The sequence below is a fragment of the Triturus cristatus genome, chromosome 4_1, assembly GCF_964204655.1.
Source record: "Triturus cristatus chromosome 4_1, aTriCri1.1, whole genome shotgun sequence".
NCBI classification, from domain to species: domain Eukaryota; kingdom Metazoa; phylum Chordata; class Amphibia; order Caudata; family Salamandridae; genus Triturus; species Triturus cristatus.
The window spans coordinates 923,607,795-923,630,001 of NC_140585.1; the positions used below are offsets into that span (position 1 = coordinate 923,607,795).

The 22,207-nt window shown below is 44.2% G+C and overlaps 1 protein-coding gene across 3 annotated transcripts in view; it reads right to left on the reverse strand.

The window, feature by feature from the left end:
• Nucleotides 1-4,765: 4,765 nt before the first annotated feature.
• Nucleotides 4,766-22,207, reverse strand: part of NME6 (NME/NM23 nucleoside diphosphate kinase 6) — a 136,984-nt gene continuing 119,542 nt past the window's right edge. For all 3 annotated transcript variants that reach the window (XM_085653770.1, XM_085653769.1, XM_085653768.1), the window contains one exon: nucleotides 4,766-5,965. In XM_085653770.1, the coding sequence (XP_085509896.1) occupies nucleotides 5,757-5,965 (209 nt within the window). In that variant the 3' untranslated portion in view covers nucleotides 4,766-5,756. The remainder of the gene's footprint in view (nucleotides 5,966-22,207) is intronic.

The window sequence follows — 22,207 nt, forward strand, 5'->3', positions numbered from 1 at the left end:
AACCAAATTATGACCTGCTGCAACTGCAGACCTATAACAATTGATAGTCCTATAACTCAAACCTTTTTCAAACAAAGAAGATAAAAAATTAGCAAATCTATTGCAGATGCGTCCACGGGATCCAGACCACTTTTCAAGCACCAACTAGACCACTTCCTCCATGCTCCCAAATACCTTTTCCTGGTACCTGGTGCCCAGGATTCCCTGAGCAACTCCTGAGCTTGCTCCAAAAGTTCTCCGAACTGCTCTCCTCTCCTGATATCTTCCAAACAAGAAGGGTCAAAGCCCCTTCCTGAACTAAAGGGAGAAAATCCTCTCCTTCTCCTAGAAGCACATCCTCCGAATCCAGAACAAACAAAGGCTCCTCTATTGCCAACCCTAAAAGACCTGTAAACCAAGCCTGATCAGCCCAAAACAGCATCACCAACACCAGCGGACACCTCTGTCTCCTCACCATCAACAACACTCTCTGTATCATTGCGAATGGGGGAAAGCATAACCCCGAACCATCCTTTAGTCCTGGTGGAACGCATCCACCTCCTCTGCCAAAGGATCCGGTCTCCAACTGTAAAACTGATCCAACTTAAATGTCAGCCTCGACACAAACAGATCCTCCTTCCTATGGGCCCCACTCTTGATATATTCTCCTGAGATACTTAACATTCAGCTTCCAGTCGCTATAGTCTCTTAGATATCTCGAATTCCAATCTGCTACTACATTGCTCTGACCTGGAAAATATTCTGCCTGCAAGCCAATTTTTTTCCTCCAAAAAAAACTCTAGATCTCCTTCGCCAAGTGAGTCAGATTCCTCGACCTGGTTCCACCCAATCGATTTATGTATCGCACCACAGAAATGTTGTCCATCTTTAACAAAACATTGTAACTCTTCAACTGTCTTCCAAAACTTCTTAAGGCAAAAAGCCCCACCAACATCTCCGAACCATTTATGTGCACAGATCTCTCCTCCAAAGACCACCTCCGCCTGTCTCCTGATGTTCCAGACTAGCTCCCCAGCTAAAAAGGCTTGCATCCGTCTCCAACACATAGTCTGGGCAGATTCCAAAATTCGCCCGACCATTCCATGCCTCCAGATTCTCCAACCACCAAACCAACTACTCCCGAGCCTCTGTCGAAATAGAGACTTGATCTCCATATCACATGCCCTTCCTGAGAGCGTCTGCCTTCAATCGCTGCAAAGCTCTGTAATGAAGAGGTCCCCGGAATATTGCCTGAATCGAGGACGAAAACAAACCTATCACTCTTGCCAAAGCCCTCAAATTGACCATCTCCTTCTTCAAGATTCCTTTCACCTCTGTTTTTATTTTCTTTACCTTCTTCTCTGGCTAACTCAATGTTTTCTCTACAGTGTTCACAATGAAACCTAAAAACTCCAAACACTGACTCGGAACCAGGACTGACTTCTCGTTTACAACAAACCCCAAACTTTCTGAAAGTTCCATGGTTAACATTAACTGATCTTTCAAATCCTCTTGACTCGGAGACATTATCCAAAAATCGTCTAGCTACATAATCATATGTACATTTCTCTCTCGGAGAACCTTCGCCACCGGCCTCAACACCTTTGTGAAACACCATGGCGCTGTTGCCAGACCAAGCGGAAGGGAAGTAAACTGATACAAACGACCCAACCATCTGAATTGTAGAAACTTTCGGCTTTCCTCTGCTATTGGAATCGTGAAGTAAGCATCCTTCAGATCCAACTTTACTAACCAATTGTTCACCTGTAGAATATTCCTTAAAAGATGGATACCCTCCATCTTGAAATGCCTGTAAACCACAAATTAATTTAAACCTCTAAAATTTATCACAGGTCTCCATCCTTTTTCCTTTGTTTCCCACGAAGAAAATAGTACTTACAAACTCTGTCTTCCTCTATAACCTCTTCTATTGCACCCTTTTTCAACATCTCCAACACCTCTTCTCCTACGATTTCTTGTAAATCTCCATTGAATACCAGTTGACTTGGTTCTTTCAATTGAATTGGCATCTCCACCCACTCCACCACATAACCCTTTACAGTTTCTAAAACCCAGGTACCTTTTCCAATTTTCCTCGAAAAATCTCAACCTTCCCCCTACCTTGCCTGGGGAAGAACCAAAAACTGTTGTCATACTTACCATGTGATCCTTGAGCAAACTGTGCTCGTCCCTTTGGCTGCCGCCCTCTGCCGGCAGCTCTCCCTCTTTGTGGGTAAACTCCAGTTGCGGACTGGAAACCCCTGAATGCATCTCTTCCATTAGACTGGTACTGTGCCCTTGAGAAGGAGCGGCCAGGCAAACGGGCCCTTGCCCCGGCTCTGTCAAAAAAACCCTATTAAACACCCTTTTCAGGCTTGTTTGGGCTTTATCCAGGCTGGTGAAGGTTGCTACGTACTTTGCAACTCCCTTCACCATTCCTTCTCCAAAAAGATACCCCTTTGGATCATCCGCTGGTTCCTTCTCTGAAAAATCCCCCAGCTTCGGACTAATCCTCCTTAGTACACCTTTACGCCACTCTGTCGTTAAGGCTGCATTTGCGTTGCCTAGCAAGCAAACCGCTCTCTGAGACCATCCTCTTAGAAGTTCAATATCTACATGAACTCTCTTCATTTTTGCCTCCTCCGCCATGTCAAGGATTCTGGCTACAGGTCCCAAAACGTCCAGCAATTTATCCTGACACTGTTTCAAGGCCTTCTCTAACCCTTTCCGTGGGTCACGTCCCATTTTAAAAAGAAAACGAATCAGGTCAGGATTCAGTTCAGGTGCCAAACAACACTTCCCATCCACAACCGGATGTGAACACTCCGCCTTCATAACCGCCCTAGCTTCTTTCTCCAACGGCCTACGAATCCATAACTATAAATAAACTCCGCAAAATGTGGCAAAGGCCACCAATCAGCGCTCCTAGGGTGTCTAATAAGCTCAGGACTAAACGTATCCTCTCCCTGTGGATCCTTTACTAAACCCTTCCCCTTCCTTTCCTTATCCACCTTACCCTTATCCATGTCCGATCCATCATCAAAATAGTCATCCAGGATGATCTCATCATCTTCATCCTCACTTTCCAAAATCAGTATCTCATTTTGAGATTCATCCATGTCTCTTGTGCCACAAGCCACACCATCTTTTGTGCCGCGAAGGACACATTCTTCTCTTGTGGCGCACAGCTCACCATTCCCTTTTTAAAAAAACTTTACACCCACTTCAATATTCTTTACTTTCCTAGCTCTCTTTCCTTTAACCCTATTCTCACTACTCTCCTCTTCATCCAACAACTAATATTCTTCTTCAGAATTCTCCTCAACTCTCCTATTTCTTTTTATACACTCTTTAAAACATCCTTCATAGAGCTTTTAATCTCATCTTGCACTATCTTTCTCAAATCTGTCTCTCCTGAACTAGAACTTTGAGCATTGTCATTGTTCTCCATTTCAAAACACTTTACAGCTCCTCAATACCACTTAAAATGAAGAATTTAAAATCCCAAAAACTCTTACTTTAAATATTCTTCCATACCGCTTGCTTTCAACATGCTCCCTTTTATTCTCAATCAAAATCCACCAGTTCGCTAGTCAAAATTGACCCAGACACGCTCTACAACAGCTGATGACCGTTCCAACTGTCTTTGCTCGAACGCCCAGTATGCAGCTAACACGCTCTAGTCCTCATCTAAGATGGCCGCGATGCACACCCAAGCACGTACGCGTGATGACGCATCTTGGCCCTCTAACCTCAGCCCCGAGCCGCTGCAGAGAACGTGACTCGGAACAGAAGCCTCGAGACTCGTCGCAAGCCGCAATTCCACACTTGTGTGCTTGCGGCGCAACGATTTAAATGATACACTTTCTTTTCCTTTTTTTTAGGATAATCCCCTAAATGAATACATATAAACCTAATAATGACCACATAAACCTACCTTATTAGCTTACATTCAACCTGTAAATTGGGTTAAAATTCTGAAGAAATACACATTGCAACTAAGTTCAATAACAAGTTACTTATCACACAGTTCACAACAATTCTAAGATCAAAATACAATTACATATTAAAACATTGCTAAATTAAACACATTGTCATTCAGAGACGCACACAAGAGTATACTTATCTGCAAGGAGCAGCAAATAAAAGAGGAAGATGGCTGCTGAGTTGTGGAATATATATTGTTTGGACATTCTATGTTGTAGAGTTATGGTTTGGTGATGTAATACTTTGAAGTGCTGCAAGGAGTGGTGTAATAAAAGTATTGATGCATAATGATAACCTCCGGTCTTGCCATGAAATTAGGGATGAGAAAACTGTTGCGAGGCGCGAGTTACAGTTACCTTAGGGCACGAGTTATAGTTACTGGAGATAACTATCATTGCTGAATTTTTATGGTTTTGTGTGTGTAAAATCTGAACCCAACTAGAACGTCCCTCTTACCTTTGTTTTTTTCAGTGAAATATATTATTGATGTAATGTAGCTTGTGAAAACATCTAGGCCTTATATTTTTAGTTTCACTTTTTGATAATGAATGGCAAATTTTATCTTTTTTTAACAAAATCCTTCTTTGTGGATTTAGAATGAGTGGAGGACGTATCAGCAAATTCCGTAGACCTTCCATACTGATTGTGAGATTACACGAAGAATGTAAGCCTCACTGCTTGTGTACTATGGTCATCTTAATGGCCACCATCCTCTTACAAGGACACTGGCAGTTCTCTTACTATGTTTTTCCCAGTTTTTTTTCAAGTAAAGGGATGCTTTTAAGCACCTACACAGCCCTAACCTTTTTATTGTTTTTTATTGTTTTCTTCTTCAAATACAAAAGGCAGATACAGTAAAAAACCTAACATACACATCAAAAATAATACATCAATAGAGCTGAAATGACAAAACTACATCACTTAAATGATGGGCAAAGAAATGGAGAAAAGAGAAAAATAAACAATAGAAGAAATACAGTCCAGAATAGACAATGGGACCCAGAGCCATTCGCTATTCCCTTTCCTCTATATACTATGCACTGTTCTCATCAGTGCCACGAAATAAACACAAAATAACCACTCTTTCAATTATCTATTTCTCCCTGACAATACCTCATTGCATCTTACCCCAATGCCAATCCTAAAAACATGGAGCCCTCGGGTAAATCCAGTGCTTGTCTACCAGTCAGACATACAGTGCAAATGCTAGAGATAGCAAGTGAGGTGGTGACTGCTGATAAAGTGAATTAGATCAGGGAGACAGTAATTTGCCAAGAATCACATTATTTGGTCAACTCAGAAAGCAGACACTGTAGTCGCATGGTTTTAAAGCTAGCAACAGCCAGTAGACTACAGCTCTAACTCAAGAATACACTGGTGCATCAGTGCATAGTAAGTTTTCCATGCCCTGACAACTGCAATGCAGGTTCAGTTGCACATGAAGGGTTTTACTTCCAACACCACTGAGCAGGAGTCAGGCTCATTTTACTTGCAATAAATACAAATACAAATTATTGTTTAGAGTACAAATATACAAAATACACTACCATATAGCTCTGTAATGCCAGCAGCTCTTGATGGGAACAACACAACAGAGAACAGATTATTATTAATAAGATGCATAGGTCCTTCAGGGTCAACAGAACTGACACAGAGTTTAGATTTCTTTACAGCAAAATAAATAGGTCATGGCAGGTTTAGAATAAAACGAAACGTTCCTTCAATCTTTAGATGAGTTTCTCTTAGCATTGACCCAGTGAACTGGTGTTTGTGTAAGTTCCACTTTTGGCCTATAAACCCGTCTCGGTCTCTATTCGGTCCTTTGTGCAGGCATTAGATGGGATTGTGTCCTTTTCCTGGTGCACTGCGTGAATAAGTTGCTCTTGGTTGTATGTCATGGCACCCAAGCGGAAACGAGGCTCCTCTTGCTCATACCAGGAGCTTACACTGAACTCTGGGAAGAAGATGGCCATCTCTCTTTTAGCGGATTCAACAGAGTCTGAAACAGAACAATAAAGAATGGGAGGGGAGAGCAACGAGTGGTGAGAGATTCAAACAGTTGTCATCACAAAGGGATCACACCACATGACTACAACCCTACCACTCATCTCCCTTTTGTAGGAACACAGGAAGACACACCCTCTTGATTTCCTCCACCCTAGTCAGTGCTTTACTTGAATATTCATTCAAACTGTTTGCAGAGAATGAGAGCTAGATAAATCACAGAAGTAAGAACAAGATGAAACACTGGGGCATATGCTGGAGGCATCACACGGTGATGGAATTTGCTGACTCACTTATTCCATCCATGCTCAGTATATGTAACTATGAGATTACTGCACCTGTGACTAACAAGGTACTTACCTACAGTAACGCTCATTCTGGTTGATACTTTATCTAACCACATATTCTTCACCTTTAGAATATCCCCCATGCAGCAGTCTGGTTCTGGAGGATTTTTACATCAGTGATGCAGAACGCCATAGATGGCGCTGGGTGGCTTTGCGCTGGCTTCATACTGTCCCGGAAGTGACCCAACAGTGCTGCATATAAGTGCCATCTTGCACACTAACTTCAGTTTGTTGTCTTTCTCGTTTTGGGCTTCCAGACATGGAATATAAAGCAAATGGTGGTGACAGTGTGGTGATCTTTAACTTGTGCCATTTCAGCTGTTAAATAGAAGCCACTCCACAGAACTGGGAGTGCAATGAGAAATCTGTGGTTAGATCGAGTATCCATCAGAAAGCGTGATACAGAATGTATGAAACCTGTTCTTCTGATAGATACTTTTCACCCCAGAATCCTCATCTTTAGTATAGATACCAAAGCAGTACCTCCCAAGGTGGAGAATCAAAGTCCTGCAGGAACAAGCGAGTGAAGTGACCTGGCTTTTTGAAGGCAGTATGCACCATCCATCCATCATGCAGCCTGGTATATATCAAGAGCAGCACCCCCCTTCCTTCAGGCCAGTGCCATTGTGGTGGTCTTGGCTCTGATGGAATAGGCAATCAGTTCCGCAGGGCTAGCTTTTGGCCAATGAAGAGCAGATGTTAATGCAGAGGACTATTCACTTTGACGGGGTCCTGTGCTGCACCTCATTCACTGAAAGGAACCCCAGAAAAAATTGAGTTTCCATTTGATGGGACTTGGTAAAATTGATAAAAACTCAAGGACCTTTTGTGGTCTAACTATCGGAACCTCTCTCCCTCTTTTGAAGGTGAGCGGGCGCATAGAGTGAATGACGTCCCAATAAGGAATGCAGGCACAAATTTCAGGAAGAAGGCTGTGAGAGTCCTCCGCACTGATTTTTATAGAAAGAAGGTGGAGTAGGGTGGTTGCACTGAAAGTACCTGCTGTTTTCTAATGTGACAGGCTGACGTAATCACAATGAGGAAGATTTCAGGGACAAAAACCACAGCAAGCAACTATGCAGAGGCTAGAAAGGAGAATACAAAAGAAATGTCAAGGTCTAGTTAAGATCCTACTGGGGCATCACAAACGTTTTGCGAGGAAACATATGTGACAAACCTTTAAGAAACTGCATCACAACTGGTAATGAAACAAGGACATCTAATATGGGAACAGCAGAAAGGCCGACAGGGCTCACAAATAACCTTTCACATTGCCCACTACAAGGCCTTGCTGTGCTAATGCAAGAACAAACAGAATATCCAAAATCTCAGCCTGCAAAGGGTCAGTGTTTTGAGTACAATACCAGGCAGCAATCTTATCCCAGCGTCCAGCACATATGGTTTTGATGTCTGGAAGAGGGAATCACATCTACCACCTCAGATGGCATGTCAAATGCAGTAAATTGCAGATTCCAATCTCCACAAATGGAGGAAGGACCCTGCCCTGTTGCTAAGGCAGGAGGTCCTCCTAAAGTGTTAACCTGATTGGAGGACAGATGCTCATGCTTCGGCGTTCCAGGTACCACACTCTCCTGGTCCAGTTCAAGGCAATTTAAATGACATGTGTCAAGTCGTTCTTGATCTTCAGAAATTTGGCCTGGAGAGGTAGCAGCAGGAGTCCCGCATTCCATTCCAGTCGGAATGCGTCTCTTAACAAGTGCTCAATTAAACTCCAACGCACAAAATTGTTAACTTTGGACATTCTCAGTGCAGGAAAACAGATCTAGCAAGGGCTCTCTCTAATGATCAGAAATGTCCTGCTCCACCTCAAGATGCAGCTGCTACTTGTGATCCACCAGGCAATGGCTGGTCAATTCATCCACTCTGGCAATCAGGAACTGCTGCCAGGTAGTTGGCCAATAGAAAGATGTTCTGCTAACGAGAGACACTTGCAGAGACGCAGAGCCTCTTCTCACAGACTCACAGATGCCAGGACCCCACGGCGCCCTGTTTAATGCAAGACCATACAGCGCTGGTGTGGTATGTGCGAACCTGCATGCGCCTCCCCGATGGGAAGCAGGAAAGCCGTCCGGACCAAACGAATGGCCCGAAGATCCAGAAGATTGGTGTGGGGGTGGCTTTCCACTGGAGACAAGAGGCCTCTGATCTCCACCTCCCCTGGATGAAATCTCTAACCCAGTAGTGATGCATACGTCATCTCCTTCGAAACCAGGATGAGTCAGAGACAACTTTGATGCGTAGTCCACGGGGATTCCAGGTTCGATTGCAGGTGCGATTGTGCCATCCGGTATTACTAACAAATGCTGTTGATGCATACGCAAAATTTTAGACATGTATGTAATAATTCAATAAACAACATTAATCATTAGAACTTTTGTTCTTCTTTATTCTTCAATGGTTTCTTCCACTCCCAACGCGTTTCGTCGCAATAGGGATTAACCCAAACGACTTCCTCAGGGCTGGAAGTAATAAAATTATATTACAGTAGATGGAGTCTTCCATATTAATTTCAATTTATAAATTAATTGGATTAAATCCAAAACTTGTGTAGAGGACAGCAAAATAATGCATATAAAGAACCAACCGTCATCAAAGTAATATGCATTCCGGTTGTTTTGGCTTATTAACATGTGAAGATTATCTCACTCACATGCAGTAAAATAATACATCAATCATAATGTGTATGGACCAAGTGCCCTACAATCCACTGTCATAAACCGGTCACAACCCATATAATCTGTTTAGAAAGAACCAAATTAGTGCAAATCACCCCAAACTAGTGAGAGACATGCTATACGATTTCAATATTAAGTGTTTTTTTCATACCTTCAATTCTCTTATTCCAATGTATTCCTAGAGTAATTCATATTGAATAAATTTTACAATTACTAACTGCGAGACACAAGAGGCATAGGAAAATCACTTGCAAAACGGTTCTCCTGCCATAATTCTTAACGCTTTCTTACCTCCTTAACTCCAAATTGCTAATATTTATATCCCGCTTCAGATGCTGCACCAAATATCCCTGAAAGGAATAATCATAACAGTCTGATGTATAGTCGAAAGTCATTAAGTTCGAAAAAGCCCTACCGCAATCAGCGTCGTTTACGCTAATGCTTTCAAACAAATCTCACCTCTAGCAAGACACGAAATTATCTACACCGATTCCTAATACGAGCCAATCCGCTAGGGTTTTGAATATATTTCTTTGTAGATACCATAAGGTTCCGGGACCTACAAGTTAAAGATAGACAGAAATACTGAAAAATGCACTATCTATTAGATCGATCGTACTAATAATGTACACAGAACGCTACTATTACGAACTCGCTCACCTTGCAAACTTTCGTCTCCCCGATAAATTAAACTCCAAAATATTATTCGTTATTCAATAGGTACCCATGAGTACCGGGACCTGCAATCAAAATCAAAAAGAAATAGTCACAAAGGCTAACTGATTCTAATAGTACTGCTACAAAAGTTTAGAGACCTATACGCATTCGCTCACCTATTCACAGACACTACTTCCCGAATACAGGTTCACGTAGGCAATCACGTGATAGCATCGTCATGCTTTAAAGGCCTAAAAATAAAGGAGGTGACTAACCCCTTACTAACTATTACGGGCGCCATTACAACAAAACGCTCTAATATTGTCAATAAACCAAAGACGGGTAAAAAGTTTCAAACATAATCTCTATAATAAAGAAGACCCATATTATCAGAAATAGTGCTATATATTTACCCAACATAAATATCAGTATGCTAATAAAGGATTGGTAAATGACATCAAGGAGATGACACCCACAATGTCTATGGCAGACGGCATCTTAGTAAGTTCTTCTCAGAGTACGAGATAATCCCAAGCGAGCTCTCAATAGTCCTGCTGCTTTGTTAAAAGTGAGCAAAATTATAAACAAAAGGCAAAATATCCCTTCTTTTCAGAAGCGCCCACGATATAAATAGATATAAACATCAATATCAGTATGCTAATAAAGGATTGGTAATCGACATCAAGAAGATGACACTCACAATGTCTATGGCGGACTCCATCTTAGAAAGTTCTTCTCAGAGTACGAGATTAACCCAAGCGAGCTCTCAATGGTCCTGCTGCTATATTATAAATGAGCAAAGGACAAAAGGCAGAATAATCCTCCTTTTCAGAAGCGCCCAAGATATAAGTTATATTCCTATATTATTTTGTAAAATCCAATCATATTGTGTAAATGATACATACCTAATAAGAGGTGTCCATCTAATAGGAAAACGCCCCTTTGGATAGGCTACGTTCTTAAATCATAATAAGGCCTCCAATGTCTCAGAGTTACCAGCTACTACCATCATAATATTCATTGATAATAACCACATATGGAAGATTGATTCATATCCCTACAATGCCTAGTCACCCAGAAAATACTGTAACTCATGGTCATAATTAAGACCCACCTCAACCGCCCTCAAGCGCATGATCCACCTTGCCTCTTGTCTCCGCAGTTGAAGCTCCCTATTCCCACCTCGTGGGTCTGATTTGACATGCTCAATACCAATAAATTGAAAAGACTTAGATGGACCCTGTGCTGAGCAATTATGAATATGTTCAGCAATCGGATATCTGGAGTCATTACATTTGACAGCTCTGAAATGCTCACTGACACGCTCTTTTAGTGCCCTGATTGTACTGCCCACATAAAATTCTTTGGCATTTACACATAATAATGTACACCACAAATTTAGTAGTACAATTGATGTTGGACAGAATATCATATGTATGACCCTTGTCATCCACGAACCGTTTAGTTCTATCTTTTGCAAATTTGCACATATTACAATGTCCACATTTGTAAAATCCCTTGCTCAATTGTGAAAGCCATACCTCCTGTTTTTTATCAATAGGGTAACTGGGACTCAATATTGTACTCAATGTCTTACCTCTCCGAAAGGTAATTTGAGGTTTATCCCCAAAAAATTCTTTCAATGTTCTATCTGCTTTCAAGATGTGCCAGTGTTTATTCAGACTTTTGTAAAGCGTTGCACTCATAGAGTTATAATCAGCAATCATCCTAACACTCGGTGTTTCTGGTGTTACTGACCGAGCTGGCCTCAGTGTAGATGCTCTATTAATCTTTAAAGCCCTATTTTTAGCTTTCATAACATCTAATCTAGAATAACCCCTTTGGATGAATCGCCTTTCCATATCTGCAATACATGTCTTAAATTCACTGTCTTCACTGCAATTCCGTCGTGCTCTTAGCATTTCACCATATGGAATTGCTGTTATCTGATGCCGAGGATGTGCACTATCAGCATGCAATATAGCGTTACATGATGTAGGTTTCCGATACATATTACTGTGGATCTTGTTATCCTTCACATACAATTCAACATCTAGAAACACTATATTTGTGAAACTTGCATGCGATGTAAATTTAATATTCATATAATTGTTGTTAAGATAGCTTGTAAATTCCTGCAGTGATTCCACTGTACCTGTCTAAATCATCAGGCAGTCATCTATATAGCGTCCCCAGTAAAGGATCTGGTCATTCCAGCGACTGCCTGATGGGCCCCATACCACCATTTCCTCTAGCCAACCCATGAACAGATTTGCGTAGGCCGGCGAAAATCTAGAGCCCATAGCCACTCCTTGTTTTTGCCTAAACCAATCCCCTTTGAAGAGAAAATAGTTGTTACATAAAATTAATTCTGTCATAGATAACAACATTTTAGTATGCTCCCATTGACTGGCAGGTCTTTTTGACAGAAAATGGCTAACCGCTTTTAAGCCCAACTCATTACGTATACTGGTATATAATGATACCACATCGAGTGTCACAAGCATCATATCTGTTTCCCAGATAATATCACTCAAGATATTGAGAATATGCCTCGTATCCTTAATAAATGAAGGTAAATTAACCACAATTGGCTGTAAAAACACATCAACATATTGTGACAGGCGCTCAGTAGGCCCACCGATACCAGATACAATAGGCCTCCCTGGTGGAAAAGGGAGGTCTTTGTGAATTTTTGGTAAGGTACACAAGCATGGGTACCTAGGACGGTTCACTTTTAAGTACAGAAATTCATCATCATCAATAAGATCAATATCATGCCAATTTTTAAGAAATCCATTGATTTTAGTAACAAGAGAGAACATTGGATTATAAACAATTCTTTCGTAACATTGCACATCATTCAATTGCGTGTATACTTCCTGTTCATAGTCAATCTTGTTCATCACAACAAGGTTACCCCCTTTGTCCGCCTTTCTAATAATTAGGTTGGGGTCTTCTGCTAATGTTTTTAGAGCCTGGCGTTCCTGTTTTGTTAGATTATCTTGTTAAAACTTAATGGCATCAACATTTTTGTTACATATATTGTCCAGATCATTAATAACCAATGAGTGAAAGATTTCAATATTATTACCACTCACCAAAGTTGGAGACCAGCGAGATTTCCCCTTAAGTCCACTGGATAAGGAAACGTCTGGTCTAATATCCAAATCATCCAATACTCTAGATATTGTCACTGGATCATCCTCCATTTCAGTAATTGAAAGTAATGTTACAGTGTCTTGGATATCTCTAATTGTCAATGTATTTGATGCTGAATTACATACTTGTGATACAACCTCTTTATTTGATATAGGATTCATTGCAAAATGTTTTTTCAGTTTTAAGCGTCTGATAAACCGAAATAAGTCAATTTTCATATCACACAAGTTCCCCAAATAATATGGACAGAATCCCAAGCCTTTCTTCAAAACCTTGATCATGTTTACTGTGAGTAAAGAATCTGACAAATTAATTATCTGCACCTCTTCTATTTCAGAACTATTCAATCCTTCTTGTCCCATGAGCGTGTTTTCATCCCTGCTCTGTTTCCTTCTACTGCCACTCCTCTTGCCCCTCCTAGTTTTCTTGTATTTCCTGTTCTCTTGTCCTGTTCTCTGTTCCCTCTTTTGATCCGATTCACTTCCTGTAGGAAAGATGAGTTGCCCAAAGGGTGTAATTGTCTCCCTGTCGCTCCTGAGCCCCCCTCCACATCACTGCCACTGGTAGGTACTGTGCTAAGTGATGTGTTGCTGGAGCTAGTAGACTGGGAATCAGGCACCTGCTTACTTTTATCAGAGATGAGATGATCATATTTCTTGGAAAAAGTGAAAATTCTTCCACTGTTGTAATCCACTTCATCTCTTTTTAACTTGCGTGCCTTTCTTTGTTTGATATCATTTTGATGATTTAATAGAACTCCTTTCAATATATCATAGTTCTTAGCTGCTACTTCAGGCATATTAAGAGATGTGATTTCTTCTTCCAACTGTGTGATTTTTACTTGCAACTTTTTTACTTTTCTTTCTGCATTTTCAATAAGGATTTCCATTAGTTTAATCGAGCTAGATATTAATTCCTTCTCCCAAATCATAAGGAGGTCCTCGTCCAAGTCATCATATGTTGGGATGATTTCGGATTGAAGACCTCTAGGGATCCTATTTAATTTTAGATATTGTTTCAATGTGGCACCATCCCACCACTTGGATAATTCAGACCGCTTAAGTCTTTCAAGTCTAATAAATTTGTCACGTAGTCCTTCATTTTTTGTCTGATTAGTATTTCTAACTGCCTCATTTACCGTGCTACCTCTACATAAGTTATCGAATAGTTCAGCCGCCAACCTATCTCTGTCTAAATTGTCACTCATTATAACTGTCACAGTAATGGGCCTGTGGTGCAGCTAGCCCTAATTTAAGCTGAAAGCTAGATGGGGGTAAGGGAAAAGAACCTAGCGCTCCAAAAGGAGTCCACAGTAATATTGTCTGATTCGTTATTACCGATATCCGGTATTACTGACAAGGAAGATGCTTGAGGCCAAGAGACATGGAAGCCTCAGAACCATCATCACCGAGATCAAGGACTGACACCAAAACATCAGAATCTGAGCCCAAATGTCCCAGACACTCAGCAGTAGAAGGCAGGCATTCAACCTCACCACATCCAGAATCATCCCAATAAATGGAAGCCTCTGTGAAGTATACAGGTGGGACTTCAGATTGTTTATGGGAAAACCCAAAGATGTTAAGAGTTCCACCATCATCCAGAGGTAGACTACAACTGACTGCAGCGAGAACCCCTTCAAAAGTCAGATGTCAAGGTACCAGAATATTGGAAATCCTGACATCCAATAGATGGGCAGTGACCACTGCCTTTACTTTTGTGAACACCTGAGGGGGCGAGGTGAGGCCAAAGATGACAAATTTAAAGATATTCCTGATCCACAGTGAACTGCAGGTAATGCCCGTGGAACTGCAAGATAGGTAATAAGCCTCTAGCAAATCCAGGAACACCACTCAGTACCCTGGTCCAGGATAGACCGAGCCAGAGCCAACGTGAGTAGTTTGAATTTCCCCTTCCATAGGAAAGCATTTAGGCTGGATGTCTAGGATAGGTTTGAGGCCCCCATCCTTTTTTGGAAGGAGGATGTAACATAAATAATAGACTTCGCCTCTCTCACAGTCTGGTACCCGTTCAATGGCACTTTCGGAAGAGCAAGAGATGCACCTTTTTTCGGTAGGGCAGAGTTGCGCCTCTGCGATTCGATCTGGTGTGGGAGGAAAGTGGGGTGAGGAGGAAATGAAAGGTAGGGCATAGCCCCTTTGAATAACAGGAAGACATCTTTCTGAAGTGATAGATCGTCAACCAGGGAGGAGATAATGATTTCTGTGCCTTATCGTTTGGACAGGAGTCGCCGAGGACAAACTAAAGCAGCATAGTGGCCATCGGAGCAGCAGATGAGGAGTTGGAGGACTGATGCCACTGCTGTCTGTCAGTTCCATGTCTTCCTCCCCGAAAGGGCTGGGCTGTCTACTGCAACACTGGATGGTAAGGCTGCCATTGTCCATATGTCAAGGCCCTGGGATAGCCTCTAAATTTGTAGAACTGATGGGGGGGATGCATCACAGCGGAATGAGCAAGACACATCACAAGGAAATGATTAAGACACGTTATGGGGGCATGAACTATGCACAATGAAGTGGCATGAGCGAGCACATCACAGGGGTGTGAAGGAGACACCGCAAGGGCGTGATTGAAGCACATCACGGGGCGTGATTGAAACACATGACGGGGTGTGAGCGAAACACATCACGGAGACATGAGCGAGACACCTCACAGGGGCGTGAGACACACACCTCACAGGGGCGTGAGAGACACACCTCACAGGGGCGTGAGACAGACACCTCACAGGGGCGTGAGACAGACACCTCACAGGGGCGTGAGACAGACACCTCACAGGGGCGTGAGACAGACACCTCACAGGGGCGTGAGACAGACACCTCACAGGGGCGTGAGACAGACACCTCACAGGGGCGTGAGACAGACACCTCACAGGGGCGTGAGACAGACACCTCACAGGGGCGTGAGACAGACACCTCACAGGGGCGCGAGACATGCACCACACAGGGGCGTGAGACATGCACCTCACAGGGGCGTGAGTCAGGCACCAAACAGCAGCGTGAGACAGACAACACACAGTGGTGTGAGACAGACAACACACTGTGGTGTGAGACAGACAACACACTGTGGTGTGAGACAGACACCACAAAAGGGGCGTAAGACAGACTTCACAAAGGGGCATGAGACATGCACCCTACAGGGGTGTGAGCGAGACACCTCACAAAGGTGTGAGCGAGACACCAAACAGGGTCTTGAGAGATACACCTTACAGGGGCAAGAAACACATCACAGGGCACGAGCCAGACACCTCTCTGGGGCAAGATCGAGACATCACAGGCCCCAGCGTAAGCGTAAGTGGAGGAGTGTGGCTCAATGGTTAGAGTGGCAGACCCTGAAGCAGAGTTCTGGTCAGGGACCAGGGTTCGATTCCCGCCTCGGCAGGGTTCGGGCTCAATTTCCTCGGACCTGTCTATTCTCGCCTCGGTGCCTATTCTAATCATGGGCCCCACGCTGCAACTCTGGGCAATAGCTTGCTTAGCCTCCACACCGGCCCCAACAGCGCTAAGGATGCCTGGCCCTGGGGGTGCCCAGGAGTGGACACTTCACAGGGAAAGCCAGGAGGGGTTCCACAGCGGTATGAGTATCAGCGCCAGGAAACCGCAAAAGGCGACACCGCAAGGTGGCCGTCTGGTGACAGTGCGCTCTATAAGTACCTTGACATTTACATTTACATTTGCATCAAAAGAGCAAGAGTGGGACAGTTCATGAGAGGCATCTGCGGGCTGTACTGGAGGTGTACTGCATAGACAGTAGGGTGACAAATCTAAGAAAAACGAGCCATTGCATCTCATAAATATGTACTACAAAAACTGTGATGCTGGTCTATCCCTGAATTAGGTCATTGAGTGCATTTAGCAAGTGTTACCAACAGGACACCTGCTTAATTACATTCATTTAATAAAAGAAACATATGTATAAACTGCAATTAAGACATATTTCCATAACACAGATCACATAGTTTGAGATTATGCACTGATAATGAGTTGAGAGGTGTAGAGGATACTTTTGTTTTTAGAGGCAGGGATTGGACATCAAATTTGTCCTCATGAAGTGACTTTTCATGTAAAAGATTTACACTAGTTCACCTTCAGGAGACACTAGCTAGCAATACATTAGTTGTGAGTTTGTCAGTAAATCTGGTGCTGCAGATTTAGCAGCCACAGTAATAGTTACATATTTGTAGAAACAGGTATGTCAATGAAACACACTTTTCTATCACATGGTGTTAGAGCTGGTATCTTTTGGTGTGTTTTCCCTATATTTTTGCTTCTGACCTGGTTTTGGTGGTACTCTGGATATTGTTTTTGCTAATGTAGTGTTTCTGTGCACTTTAATACTGCCGATCAGTACTAAAGTGCTCCTACTGTAAACTGTGTTTATGGATTAGTGTTTCCATGGTTGGCTCATTTGATGTACTACTAAGTCGCTAGTACAGTGCACTGTGTGTGCCCAGAGCCGGTAAACCAAATGCTGCTAGAGGGCCTGCAGCACTGATTGTGCCACCCACACAAGCAGCGTTTCAAAGGGTCCTCAGCCCTGCCACTGCACTGTCTGCTTGCAGTTTCAACTTCCATGTCGACCAGGCAAGTGTTCCCACTTGCCTGGCCCTAACCTTCCGTTATCTCACATCTAAGACACCTCTAAGGTAATTTCAAGGTACCCCTGTGAGCAGGGTGCAGTGCAAGAAAAAGGTAGGACATGTACTGGTGTTTGTTACATGTCCTCATGGTGAAATACTGTGCATTTCATTTTCATGTTGAAGGGCTATGTCTCCCATAGATTAACATGGGAGCTGTTTTGTAACACTTCTACAAAGGTAGCTTGCCTGGGAAAGCTGATAGAAAAGAGGAGCTTAGTATGCCTGAACTAAGGATTTCAAAATACATCTTTTAGTAAAGATGATCTTTATACTGTGTGTTGTGAAAATACCACTTTTAGAAGGTCGGTATTTTCTCATCTAACCATCCATGGGTCTCTGCGGTTTCTGTATTCGCTGTCTGGGTTTTAGACTGACAGGGGCTAGTTTGTGCATTCATACTACACAGGGACACAAACGGGGTTAAGGTGTGTGCTGAATTCCAAGGTGACTCTCAGCCTGGCTGATGGGTCTGTCCTGCATCTAGAGTGGTGGGAGCAGTTCCCACATGCACCTGAATGGACTGTGTCGGTCTTCGACAATACTGTCTCCACCTCCTAAAGTGAACCTGGCTTGAGCAGGACAGAACTGGATTATGTGTGCCAGGAGAACTTTGTTTGTGCCAACACCACAGAACGGGCTTAAAGTAGAGCTTGCCCCCTGTTCAAGAAGTCTCAGGAACAAAAAAGACTTCAAGATGATCTGTGTGCCAGCTTCTGGACTGGTTGTTTCAGTTGCCACAGAGGAGAAATCAACATGACAGCATCCCTGAGCTGCTGCCGCTCCGTGGCCTGAATGCAAAAACAACAATTGATGGACAGAATGCAGAACAATGTCAAACATTCACCCCAGTACAGAGATCTGGGCCTAAATCCATCGTTTTTTTGCTCACCATGCCATTCCAGTTTGAACCCAGCCATATGCAAATCAGTCTTGACCCTGTGCCTCATGGGAACAGTCCAGCCCGAACTGCCAAGCCAGGTCCTCCCTGGACTGGAACCAAGCATCCTAGGACCGGTTTCGGGGTTTCACCCCTCTTCAGCCAGGATAGCTTGATTCCAGTGGCATGGAGAGCACGGGACTCACGTCTGAGCATACCCATCCCACTCGGGGTGACAAATGCAAAAACAACAATTGATGGACAGAATGCAGAACAATGTCATACATTCACCCCAGTACAGAGATCTGGGCCTAAATCCATCGTTTTTTTGCTCACCATGCCATTCCAGTTTGAACCCAGCCATTAGCAAATCAGTCTTGACCCTGTGCCTCATGGGAACAGTCCAGCCCGAACTGCCAAGCCAGGTCCTCCCTGGACTGGAACCAAGCATCCTAGGACCGGTTTTGGGGTTTCACCCCTCTTCAGCCTGGATAGCTTTGATTCCAGTGGCATGGATCTGTTGACTGGGTGTGAGTGTTTGATTGGTTCTGATGCTCCGTCCATCACCACCCCCTTTTGTACCGCTTTGTTCGCCATAAGTTGGCAGGGTATGCTCAGACGTGAGTCCCTTGCTCACTTTGCCACTGGATTCAAGCAAGCCTGGCTGAAGACGGCTGAAATGCCAGAAACCGGTCCTAGGAAGCTTGTTTCCGGTCCAGGGAAGGCATGGCTTGGCAGTTCGGGCTGGACTGTTCCCATGAGGCACAGGGTCAGACTGATTTGCATAGGGCCATGTCTGAACTGGGGTGGTAGAGTGGGCTAAAGAACGGTGATGGATCAAACCCGGATCTGTTGACTGGGTGTGAGTGTTTGATTGGTTCTGATGCTCCGTCCATCACCACCCCCTTTTGTACCGCTTTGTTCGCCATAAGTTGGCAGGGTATGCTCAGACGTGAGTCCCTTGCTCACTTTGCCACTGGATTCAAGCAAGCCTGGCTGAAGACGGCTGAAATGCCAGAAACCGGTCCTAGGAAGCTTGTTTCCGGTCCAGGGAAGGCATGGCTTGGCAGTTCGGGCTGGACTGTTCCCATGAGGCACAGGGTCAGACTGATTTGCATATGGCCATGTCTGAACTGGGGTGGCAGAGTGGACTAAAGAACGGTGATGGATCAAACCCGGATCTGTTGACTGGGTGTGAGTGTTTGATTGGTTCTGATGCTCCGTCCATCACCACCCCCTTTTGTACCGCTTTGTTCGCCATAAGTTGGCAGGGTATGCTCAGACGCGAGTCCCTTGCTCACTTTGCCACTGGATTCAAGCAAGCCTGGCTGAAGACGGCTGAAATGCCAGAAACCGGTCCTAGGAAGCTTGTTTCTGGTCCAGGGAAGGCATGGCTTGGCAGTTCGGGCTGGACTGTTCCCATGTGGCACAGGGTCAGACTGATTTGCATATGGCCATGTCTGAACTGGGGTGGCAGAGTGGGCTAAAGAACAGTGATGGATCAAACCCGGATCTATTGACTGGGTGTGAGTGTTTGACTGGTTCTGATGCTCCGTCCATCACCACCCCCTTTTGTACCGCTTTGTTCGCCATAAGTTGGCAGGGTATGCTCAGACGTGAGTCCCTTGCTCACTTTGCCACTGGATTCAAGCAAGCCTGGCTGAAGACGGCTGAAATGCCAGAAACCGGTCCTAGGAAGCTTGTTTCCGGTCCAGGGATGGCATGGCTTGGCAGTTCGGGCTGGACTGTTCCCATGAGGCACAGGCTCAGACTGATTTGCATATGGCCATGTCTGAACTGGGGTGGCAGAGTGGGCTAAAGAACGGTGATGGATCAAACCCGGATCTGTTGACTGGGTGTGAGTGTTTGATTGGTTCTGATGCTCCGTCCATCACCACCCCCTTTTGTACCGCTCCGTGACCTGAAGGCACCGCCGAGGGCACTACCGCTCTTTGCACCACAACCCTGGTCTCACCGATGACGCCACGAGCCGCTGCTTGCAGCGTGACCTGTGAGCACCGCACCCTGCACCGCCACGCTTCACACCGCCATCTTGGTATCCCAGACGACGCAGTCACCTATGTGGCTGCCTGCACCATGACTGGTGAACATCGCTCATGGAGATCACGGAGCACCGTCCCGCTTTGCACCGCAGATTTGGTCTAAGAGACGTTGTCACCCTAAGCTGACCTCGACACCACTGCCTGCACCGTGGTTTTGGGGGCGCCACTTGTAAGTTACACAACGCACCACCCTGTCCCACACCATAAGCCTTGGCCCACCGACATCAGCACCATCGACTCCAGTTCGTCAGCAGATGACAGCACTTCAATGACGACGCTGCCTGCACCGCAACCTGCTAGCACTGCAACGATCACCGTCACACTTCGCATTGCAGTCTTGGTCTCTCCAACACCACTGGATACCATCACCGAGCCGCTGACTGCACTGTGACCTGAGGGCACAGCTGCACTTTGCACCACTGCACTTCGCACCGCAGCCCCGACGCCTGCCGTCACTCCCGACTGCAACTGCCTGCCTGCCTGCAAGGCGTATGACTTCAAGGGCCCGATAATTCCTGCACTGACCTCCAGAACCGGTGTCAGCTCTTCAGAGCTCATGGCAAGGTTCCCAACGCCCTGCATTTCTAAAGGCACTGTTTTGAGGGTCTTTACCACACCGTAACTGGCCCGCGACACCACAGCCGGCCAGAACTGTTGGATTTGTTTATCAGGCCAAAAGTCCACAATCCATACGGAAGCACTGTGTCCCACTCAGAAGATCTTTCTTATTTCCATTCAGATTTAAACAGTTGGTGGAAATGCAATCCTAAGTTGTTCTACCACTGTCTCGCAGAAGTCCCATGAAGTAAGAAAAGATGTGGTCAAACCAAAGAATCAATCACATCGTTCATATATGAGTAAGTTTTGAAGCCAGATGATCTAATTAGCTCACCTAGGGATTCAACAGAGATGTTAAAAAGTGCCTCGAACTCTGAAGCACTCAGCAGTTCATCATAATCTCTGAGAAGCAGAAGAGCAACTTGGCAAGCATTTTTGCTCAGTCAGACAGGAAGAAAAGGAGTCACTAAATTGCTAAGCCAGAGACGCCAATTGTTTGGGGATAGTCAATAAGTGTGCCATGGTTGCCTGTATCAAAGGATGCTAGGAGTTCAAACAAAAGCAGGCTTTGGTCACCCTCATCTTTAATAGTTAGTAGTTCATCAAAGGCTGCCAGAACTACCGCTTCTGTACTGTGCCTAGAAGTGAACCCAGCCTGTGCAGCATCAATGTAGTTATGATTTCCCTGAAAACTAGTAAGCCGTCTAGCTAAATAAGATTCATTATTTTTGAAATCACTAGGAAAAAAGTGTGATAGGGTGTACATTCTTTGACTTGTTAAAAGTCCATGTTAGGCTTCCTCAGCAGCGTGTTAGCATACCTTTTTTCTACCAAGAAGCAACTAGACTCGAGGATAAGGAGTAGCTAATTAGACAGAAAAATGCCTCACACAACAGTGGGGCTAGAGTCAGAACAGGCCATAGGTCATCGGTGGAGCCAGATTTAAGGCTCTTGGTAGCCTGACAGACCTCCGAAGTGATATAACTCATAGTCTGTGTATACGATTTGATATGTGGACAATATCCTGTAGTCAGAGGCTGCAATCCTTTGCTGTACAGAGATGATCTTATCATGAAATCAGGTAGCCAGATGGTTGAGGATTAAGAGAGGGTTGGATCATAGAGGTCTTGCAAGTAGATGTAAAACAGGACGTGAGACCGAGAAGAGAGTCTTCGAGATACTGTTTGAATTTGTAATAAGTTCAGTAATAAATGTCGCTT